The sequence below is a fragment of the Gadus morhua genome, chromosome 4 (genome assembly GCF_902167405.1).
Source record: "Gadus morhua chromosome 4, gadMor3.0, whole genome shotgun sequence".
NCBI classification, from domain to species: domain Eukaryota; kingdom Metazoa; phylum Chordata; class Actinopteri; order Gadiformes; family Gadidae; genus Gadus; species Gadus morhua.
The window spans coordinates 33,019,548-33,029,620 of NC_044051.1; the positions used below are offsets into that span (position 1 = coordinate 33,019,548).

Here is a 10,073-nt window from a genome sequence, read left to right on the forward strand (position 1 = left end):
ATGGCCTCTGTTAAACGTTCCTGGTCTAAAGAGAACTTTTCATGTTCCTTCTGTCTGGGTGTGTTCAGCAGCCCAGTTTCCACACCATGTGGACACAACTTCTGCAGAACCTGTATTAATAAGTTCTGGGATGGACAAGTTCAGTACAAATGTCCAGTTTGCAGCAAGATTTACCACACTAGACCTGATCTACAGGTCAATACCCTTTTATCAGGAATGGCTGCTCAGTTTAGAACGTCTGTACTAATAAAAAAGCAGCGATGTGTTGAACCAGGAGAAGTTCCCTGTGACATCTGTACTGGGACCCAGCTAAAGGCCGTGAAGTCCTGCCTAGTGTGTTTCACCTCTTACTGCCAAACACACCTGGAGCCACATCAGAGAGTTGCACACCTGAAGAAACATCGGCTGGTCGAGCCTATGGACCGTCTGGAAGACAGGATGTGTAGGAAACACAATCAATTACTTGAGCTCTTCTGCAAGACTGACCAGGTGTGTGTGTGTCAGTTCTGCACAGAGGGTGACCACAGGTCCCATCCTGTTGTTCCTCTAAAGGAGGTGTATAAAGTGAAGATGGCCCAGCTGGGGAAGTTAGAGGCTGAAGTTCCGCAGATGATCCAGGAGAGAAAACTAAAGATGGAGATAAAAGACACAGTAGAAATGAGCAAGGAAGACGCGAACAGAGAGAGAGCCGATGGTGTGCAGGTCCTCACTGCTTTGAAGCGTCGCGTTAAAAAGTGCAGAGATGATTTTAACCAAACAGTTAAAGAGAAACTGAAAACCACAGAGAAACAAGCTGAAGACCTCATCAAAGAGCTGGAGCAGGAAATAGAAGATCTGACCAATAGAAACCTAGAGGTGAAGCAGCTCTCACAGACTAAAGACCCCCTCCACTTCCTCCAGGCCTTCAGATCCCTGAAGGATCCTCCACCCACCAGGGACTGGACGACGGTGGAGGTCCGTCCTCCGTCATACATAGGGACCTTGAGGAGATCCCTGGATCAGCTGGAGGAGACACTGAACATGGAGATGAAGAAGCAGCGTGATGCTGAACTGAAGAGGGTCCAGCAGTATGAAGTAGATGTGACTCTGATACAGCTCATCCCCAGCTCATCCTGTCTGAGGATGGGAAACAAGTACATGATGATGATGAAGATGAAAAGAAGAAACTCCGGGACAACCCTAAGAGATTTACAGAGTATGTATATGTTCTCACGCGGCAGAGCTTCTCCTCAGGGAGATTTTACTTTGAGGTCCAGGTTAAATACAAGACTGGATGGTGTTTAGGAGTGGCCAGAGAGTCCATCAACAGAAAGGGTGAGATCATAGAGACCCCTGAGAATGGTTACTGGAATCTTTACTACGATAAGGATGGGTTGGTATTTAATGATAACCCTGATGTCCGTCTCCCTCTGAGAGCTGAGCTCCAAAAGGTGGGGGTGTTTGTTGATTATGATGAGGGTCTGGTCTCCTTCTATGAAGTGGATGCCAGGGTTCATATCTACTCTGCTACTGGCTGCACCTTTAGTGAGCCTCTCTATCCAATCCTCAATCCATTTTTAGATGAAGAAGGTATAAACTCTGCCCCCCTGATCATCTCACCTGTTAATCAAACAGACTAGGACCTTTGTTTGATAATAAAATAATCAAACATCCAAAACAACTGATGTTGTTACCTGAATTACAATCTCTACAATGGGAATCTGAGAGAACTGTATTCATGTCATACTTTTCACTGTCATTTAACAAGGACCAATACATTAAGCCACTAACACTGTGTACTATAAACAATATTACCCATTATGACTTCTAAGACTACACTATAATGTTCAATGTATTTTTATCAGAATTGTTTTTATACTTTAAATGATAAAAATAATGTGTACGTACATAATGTGAAATGTTTATTTCGATAAAATTAGTCATTTTTTTAACCAAATATATTCCTTTATTATTTCGAATCATGTTTGACAACACAATACAATGTTTGTAAACTTTTGAGATTTGAATAAAAATGTACTTAAAGCAGAATGGGGACATCTTCTGTGGAATAGGTACATTCTCAGTACAATATGTATTCAGTGGAATAGGTACACTACCTTCTCAGTTCAATATGTATCCAGTGGAATAGGTACATTCTCAGTACAATATGTATTCAGTGGAATAGGTACATTCTCAGTACAATATGTATTCAGTGGAATAGGTATATTGTCAGTACAATATGCATTCAGTGGAATAGGTATATTCTCAGTACAATATGTATTCAATTGAATAGATTCATTATCAGTACAATGTGTATTCAGTGGAATAGGTACATTCGCAGTCAAATATGTATTCAGTGGAATAGGTATATTTTCAGTGGAATAGGTACATTTTCTGTCAAATATTGTGGGTTTTATGCTGATCTGTGGTTGAGGCATCCTCACCTGGCTGAGTCAGACTGATTGGTCTCTGGGGCTGGGTGAGGCTGCACACCTGTTGTCGATTTAGTAATCAATGTCTGAACCACCAGGGGGAGCCCTAGTTCTGTAAATGCTGCAAACAGTCGCTGGCCAGAGGCGTACTTCCATTCACTCTGTCGAACGGTTTATTCAGTCTTTATAGCATAAATATGGATACATATATTTATGTTTTAAATAAATGTTTATGTATATATATATATATATATATATATATATATATATATATATATATATATATATATATATATAGATAGATAGATAGATAGATAGATAGATAGATAGATAGATAGATAGATAGATAGATAGATATATATATATATATATAGATAGATATATATATATATATATAGATAGATATACGATAATTCAAAACATTTATGTCGAAAAATGTAAAAAAAAATACATATATATATATATAGACTAGATATATAGCATAAGGATTGATGATAACGGCCTTCTAAACCTCCTGGGAGGTAGAATAGGCCTCTACTGACCCATAGCTATTGGGCTGATAACCACTGATAACATCCATTCAATCGAGTGAAAAAGTTGAACCCACACACCACTTTGCTTCCTCCCTCTCTCTCTCTCCCTCTCTCTCCCTCTCTCTCTCTCTCTCTCTCTCTCTCTCTCTCTCTCTCTCTCTCTCTCTCTCTCTCTCTCTCTCTCTCTCTCTCTCTCTCTCTCTCTCTCTCTCTGATATAACATGAAGGGGTTAAATGAATGCAACGTGTATATGGCGTCGGCTCTGGCTGGTGTGTCGAGGATTGCCGCAGCAGACAGAGTGGGAGACGTCTTCCGCTGTCGCTCTCCAAGGTGCTGAACTTTGGCCCCCAATGGACATACTCCACTTAAAAAGAAGTACAAATGTGAAACACTTTGCAGGTAGTACTACCTGTCCAAAATGTGATGAGATAAGTAAGAGAAAGCTTAGAATTGTTGACAGATTTTTTGTGCTCAAAACCTCATTAGTTTTAATAATAAGACTCGCCTGTGGCAATTCTGTCCGGTTCTTAAACCACCTCTCACCTACAATTATAGAATATAATGTTAGCCAAATTATAACTCACAATATGACCAATAGCAGGCGTTTATATCCAGAGCGTCCAGTGAGATGAAGGCCCAGGGGTCTCATTTATAACCGTTGCGTACGCACAAAACGGTGCTGAAATTGGCGTACGTGACTTTCCACGCCAAGGTTGTGATCTATAAAATACCAACTTGACGGGAGAAGTTGCGCAGCCCTAAGCAAACTCTGACCCATGCGTACGCATGCTTCGGAGAAGGAGAAGGCGAATTAGACACAGATGGTGTGGTGGTGAACTGAAGTCAGACAGAAGAATTGTAGAGTGAGAAGAACGGTTATGTTTTATCATCGCCCTTCATGAATTTTATTTCAACCCGTATCATGCGTTAAATCTATGTAATCAGTATAATTTAAGTCAACTACGTTATTTCTCAGTTATAACTCCAGAAACATCTCCTTAGAATAGAAGGAAGAAAAAATCTCTATATTTGATCCCGTCACTCCATACTGTCCACTGACAGCACGACTGCATGGAATAAAGCATCTGTCCAACATGTGTCAATATCATAATATTTTTATGTGACACTGCAAACACATAATCAAATGTCAATTAAATCCCAAGTGTTGAAAACCAAGCCACACTCCTCTTCACAATCGTTGTCCGTTACTTAACTTTTCATGACGAATCAGGCATTAAAAAGGGGTTATGTTCAAGAGCATTTTACGTGGGTGATTACAAACTGATTATCCAAGGTGTTCTTGGTCAGTCTTATAACCGTAACCCTATAAATACAGAGGTGAGTGCCGTGGTAATGCAGCACCATATGGCACTTCTGGCGGACCAAGCAAATGGCAGGATTCGGAGGGAGAGGGTCTTTAGGGACCATAACGATTTATTGGTAGGCTACATAAAAATATGTAGCCTACCTTTATGTCAGACCACTTCTTTTTTAATTCTGGGACTGTGCGCTCCGTGCTACTGACAGAGTTCACTGCTGCAGCAACATGTTGCCACTCACTCTGCTTTTTGTTGTTGGCGATCCCAATCCCGTGACCGCCAAACAAAACTTTTCGGGCCTCCATCTCACCCACAAGGGTCTCCACTTGCTTTTTTGATTTTCTCAGTCCTTCTGCCATTGTTTCCGACAAGACATAATGCTTGGATCTGAGTCTGTTTTATATGCAGATCGCATTCATGAGGTCATTTGCATTGACCATTTATGGTTAAAAAGGGGCGTGTACAGGGCGGTACGTGAAGCTGATTCAGCTGCGCACACTTGTAGGCACTCTGTGATTTATAAAGCAAAGATTGCGTACGGTGTGCGTACGCAGGGTTTTATAAATCTGAATATTTTTGGGAGCACGCAAAACTTGGCTTTTGGACGTACGTACACTTTTAGTAACGATCCCACACACAGTTTTATAAATGAGACCCCTGGTCTGGGCTGCTCAGGGAGGACATTGGGGATCCTTTGGACGAGGAGTCTAAACAAACCAACCAACCGGGTCCCCTGAGCCCCTCAACAGTCCTTGTTCATTGTGGGGCTGCAGGGCTGCCGGCTCCCCTGTGAACGCCCCTTCAGTTCAGCTTCAATAAGAGGAGGTGCAGAGGTGATGCCTGAACCAGCAGGTGTTTCACCTAGAGAGGGAGTCAGGGAATATAAATAATGGAAACCGATCTATAAATGGTGTAGAAAATATGCCTGCTTGAATTATCGATTAAAAGCCCTAAATTAATTCATGAATTCAGTTCCTTCCCTGAACTACGGGCCATTCTGAGGGCGCGGCACCAACTGCCAAGCTCTACCGGTCGGGCCACCAGGGACTAGAGATTCAAATCACCCAAAGGATTCCTGGAATGGTTGAGTCACCGTTTATTAAAAGAACAAACAAACAAAATCATAAGTAGCGTATCCAGCGCAGCACACCGCCAGCAGACATGGCCTTTTTAGTGAGCTCAAAGCGAAAAATAATAATGTTTGGGAGAATTTGGGAGGAGCGGCACCCAAAGGAAACCCACAACAACTCATTAAGGAGCAACCTCCTTGATAACCATCTAACCCTCGTTTGAGTTAAATGTTGTGCCCTCTAAAGCGTTTTAACGTCCACTGAGGTATTTCATTATCGGTCGGTCCAGGGTTCCTTCCCTCTGGGCTTTAAGTGGTTGTTTTCTTGTCCTGTAGAGGGCTTAGGGTCTAGAGGGCTTAAATACTAGCCTAGCTACTAATCTTAAAGGTCATGTCAATGATTTATCTGATTTGATTCATCTCTCCCCCTCTCTGTCTGTCTGTTTGTCTGTCGGTCCCTCTCTCTCTACTTTTTGCTCTCACCCCTTGTAACCCCTTGTTATTATATATATATATATATATATATATATATATATATATATATATAAATAAATAAATAAATATATATATATATATATATATATATATATATATATATATATATATATATATATATATATATATATATATATATATATACATAGAGAGAGAGAGAGAGAGAGAGAGAGAGAGATATATATATATATGTATATATATATATACATAGAGAGAGAGAGAGAGAGAGAGAGAGAGAGAGAGAGAGAGAGAGAGAGAGAGAGAGAGAGAGAGAGAGAGAGAGAGAGAGAGAGTGACTGACTGACTGACTGACTGACTGACTGACTGACTGACTGACTGACTGACTTTTGGATTATCAGGCGTCAATCAAATGGTCTGGCTCCACCCCAGAGACGGTGAAAACCTGATCTGCTATCAAGCCCCGCCCCTCAGAGGAAAACTACAGTTCCCAGAAGTCAGCCAGTATGCATTTTTCACATTCTGAGAGTGGGCTGGGACCAGCTCCAACAGCGTGTTTGGTTTCACTTCATATCTTGACTGCACGTTACGTCATTACTGCGACCATATTGTCCAAAATGTTTCTACAGGCTTAATTTGTTTAGAAGGGAATAACAATTATTCTGCTTGATTAAGTCGTGGGTGGATGGGTTTTGGACGGTTTTCTTTAGACACTAAAGCATTTCTCATAATTTTGAACCAAACTAATGGCTGCAGTGAAAGAGTAACAAAGACAAAGTCCAGTTGTTATGAGTTGCAAATGGCTCTCCAGATAACCCAGGTAGAAAGGTCTTTAATAAGCTAGTTCTGTAATAACTCAGCTGAACCGTCACCATAAGTTGAGTGTTCGGTGTTTGGTCACCAGATTGGCTACGGAGCCAGGAGGGAAAGCACACTCCACCCATTCATTTGGTTTGAAGGAATAGAAGGAAATCCATGGACTGAAATGACGTAAGAGTGCAATGGATTAATGGAACATCATTTTGCTAAATCACACCTTGATAACCCTAAATCACAACTAGAAATAATCTACAATATTAATTGACCGTCACTTTAGATCCTCACACTGTTTGTCCTTGGTAAGTTAAAGCTACATATAAAGCACCACCAGTGATAATGCGACATAGTTAACTGCCACGGCACATTTGAGGTTTGTTTTTCTGTCTCTGCGTTGGCATTGAATGTGTTGACTCTGAATAGTGAACTTGTTGGTCTGGTTCGTCTGCCCTACCATGAGTCACATGACGCAATTTTCTTATGAGGTTAGAACGCCTTGCAGCGTTAACGCAATATTAAATCACAAACCATGGGTGAAAGGGTGGTTTTTCAAGGACTGTAGAGAAAATACCAGCCTAGGGAAAAGTAAGTTCAAGTAAATTGTTTTCTTTAGCTCTTAATTCCAGTTACAGTAGCAAATCACCATTAAATCACCACAATGTCTCTGGTTTTGCACCATCTCTTTGTCTATGTTTTGTCTTACATTGTGTTTTCAAACAAATTTGAAATAACATCAACATATTTGAAGAACAGTGCTTACATTTCAGTGAACTCCGTGTCCGTGGGGGCGGGGCGAGGTGTTAGGGGAGGAGCCAGGTGTTAGGAGAGGAGTGGAGAGGACGTGTTGATCAGGAAACTAAACTTAACATTCATAGAAACCGAAGACACCCGACGTGGAGCAGTTCTCTCGATCAGGGAGAAAATAAAACGCATTTTGAAACGCATAGTCAGACAGACAGAAACAACAAGGTGAGTAAAACAGCACAACTTTCAGAGAAGTTACAACCTCTCTTCCCGTTTTGGAATTAAAACAATAATGGAATTGCTCAATACATAAACCTTGTCTGTGTCTAGGAATGGCCTCTGCTAACATTTCCTGGTCTGAGGAAAACCTTTCATGTCCCATCTGTCTGGATGTGCTCAGCAGTCCAGTTTCCACACCATGTGGACACAGCTTCTGCAGAACCTGTATTACAAAGTTCTGGGATGGAGAAGTTCAGTACAAATGTCCTATTTGCAACAAGATTTTCCACACAAGACCTGATCTACAGGTCAATTTCCTCTTATCAGATCTGGCTGCTCAGTTTAGAACAACCGTACGAGTTGAAGCGGAGGATGAGGAGGAATATGACGTGAAGACGGTCGAGTTGGGAAAGATTGTATATAAAGTTCAGCAGATGATCCAGGAGAGAAGGGGAAAGATTAAGGAGATCAAAGACACGGTAGAAATGAACAAGAAAGATGCAGACAGAGAGATAGCCGATGGTGTGCAGGTCCTCGAAGCTCTGAGGCGCTGCATTGAAAAGTGCCGGGATGATCTCAACCAAATGGTTAAAGAGAGACTGAAATCCACAGTGAATCAAGCTGAAGACCTCATCAAAGAGCTGGAGCAGGAAATAGAAGATCTGACCAATAGAAGCTTAGAGATGAAGCTGCTCTCACAGACTAAAGACCCCCTCCATTTCCTCCAGGCCTTCAGATCCCTGAAGGATCCTCCACCCACCAGGGACTGGACGACGGTGGAGGTTCGTCCTCCGTCATACGTAGGGACCTCGAGGAGAACCCTGGATCAGCTGGAGGAGACACTGAACTCGCAGATGAAGAAGCTGTGTGGTGCTGAACTGAAGAGGGTCCAGCAGTATGAAGTACATGTGACTCTGGATCCTGATACAGCTCATCCCAGGCTCATTCTGTCTGAAGATGGGAAACAACTACATGATGGAGAGGTGGTCAAGAAACTCCCAGACAACCCTAAGAGGTTTACACGGCATGTATATGTTCTCACGAGACAGAGCTTCTCCTCAGGGAGATTTTACTTTGAGGTTCAGGTTAAAGATAAGGCTGCATGGTGTTTAGGTGTGGCCATAGAGTCCATCAACAGAAAAAGTCAGATCACAGAGACCCCTGAGAAAGGTTTATGGATTCTATACTTCAACAAGGACGGTTTGGTATTTAGAGACCATCCTGTTGTCCGTCTCCCTCTGAGAGCTGAGCTCCAGAAGGTGGGGGTGTTTGTTGATTATGATGAGGGTCTGGTCTTCTTCTATGATGTGGAAGACAGGGTTCATATCTACTCTGCTACTGGCTGTACCTTTAGAGAGCCTCTCTATCCATTCCTCGGTCCAGGTCGCTATAATTATGAAGGTAACAACTCTGCCCCCCTTATCATCTCACCCGTCAATCAATCAGACTAGGACCTTTGTTTAATAATACAATAATCAAACAACCAAAATAACTAATGTGGTTTCTTGAATAAGAATCTCTACTATGTGAGATCTGAGAGAACTGCAGTAATGTCTTACTTAACATAACAAGGAACATTTCATTAAGAAAAGATCCCTGAATCGTATAAAATATTGTAAATTATTACATTACAGGTCATACTTTATCGACTTTTTCTTATGTTTTTTTAGAGGTTTAATGCCCTACAGTTGTTTATGTTTGCAGTAATGTGTAACTTGTTTCAGGGATTAATGTTCACCGTAATATTCTAATTATTGCTTTTCTTCTGAATCATGAATGACGATGCAATAAAATGTATGAATCTATGACAACACTTTTATGATTTAAATAAAAATGGAGAAAAGCGAAGGAGTCGATTTACTTTAAACGTACACGATACAACAACCCAACATGTGTTATACATTTACACAAAGGTCTCAGTGACTACATGTAATGATACTCCTCATGTGTGTGAGTACCGTTACTTTGTCTTGTCAGCTCTGTTCTCCTCTCCATCCTCTCATCTTAATGTAAACACCCTTTTGACTTGTCTTTGCTAATAGTCTCCTACCTGTCCCCTGGCGCATACAAGTAGCACTCCCATAATCAGTGTTATGAGCGTCACCCAGTGGCGGGAGCGGGTATCACCACAGAGGGGCGGAACGTACATTGTGGGCCCCTAATCCTACTCTTTTGTAGTACACCTGGCATTGGACTATTTATTTATCATTGTGAAACATTATTCTCTTTTATTTGCATTTTATCGCATGATTAAGGTAGCCTACAAACTATTATCTTTTTTCTTCATTTATTTTGATTAGCCGTTCTGTTAAGAGTCGTCTGCGGTCTCGTTCTCACACACAGTATTATTCGAATTGCATCGTTGAATAAAATGAAGGCGTTAAATAAATGCAACGTGTATATGGCGTCAGCTTGGTGGCTGGTGTGTCGGGTATAGCCGCAGCAGACAGAGTAGGAGACGTCTTCCGCTGTCGCTCTCCAAGGTGCTGAACTTTCGCTGAGTGATGA

At 41.6% G+C, this 10,073-nt stretch overlaps 1 protein-coding gene and 1 pseudogene across 1 annotated transcript; both read left to right on the top strand.

Moving 5' to 3' along the window:
- Window positions 1-2,073, top strand: LOC115541729 (E3 ubiquitin-protein ligase TRIM39-like; annotated as a pseudogene).
- A 5,411-nt stretch (window positions 2,074-7,484) lies between these two features.
- LOC115542338 (E3 ubiquitin-protein ligase TRIM39-like) lies at window positions 7,485-9,180 on the top strand. Its single transcript, XM_030354592.1, has 2 exons — window positions 7,485-7,571; window positions 7,677-9,180. The coding sequence occupies exon 2, from the start codon at window positions 7,679-7,681 to the stop codon at window positions 9,014-9,016; it is 1,338 nt and encodes a 445-aa protein (XP_030210452.1). The 5' UTR covers window positions 7,485-7,571; window positions 7,677-7,678; the 3' UTR covers window positions 9,017-9,180.
- The last annotated feature ends 893 nt before the right edge of the window (window positions 9,181-10,073 follow it).

Bases quoted from the DNA above. Each gene is read 5' to 3' on its own strand.
- LOC115542338 (XM_030354592.1), top strand. From the start codon at position 7,679: ATGGCCTCTGCTAACATTTCCTGGTCTGAGGAAAACCTTTCATGTCCC.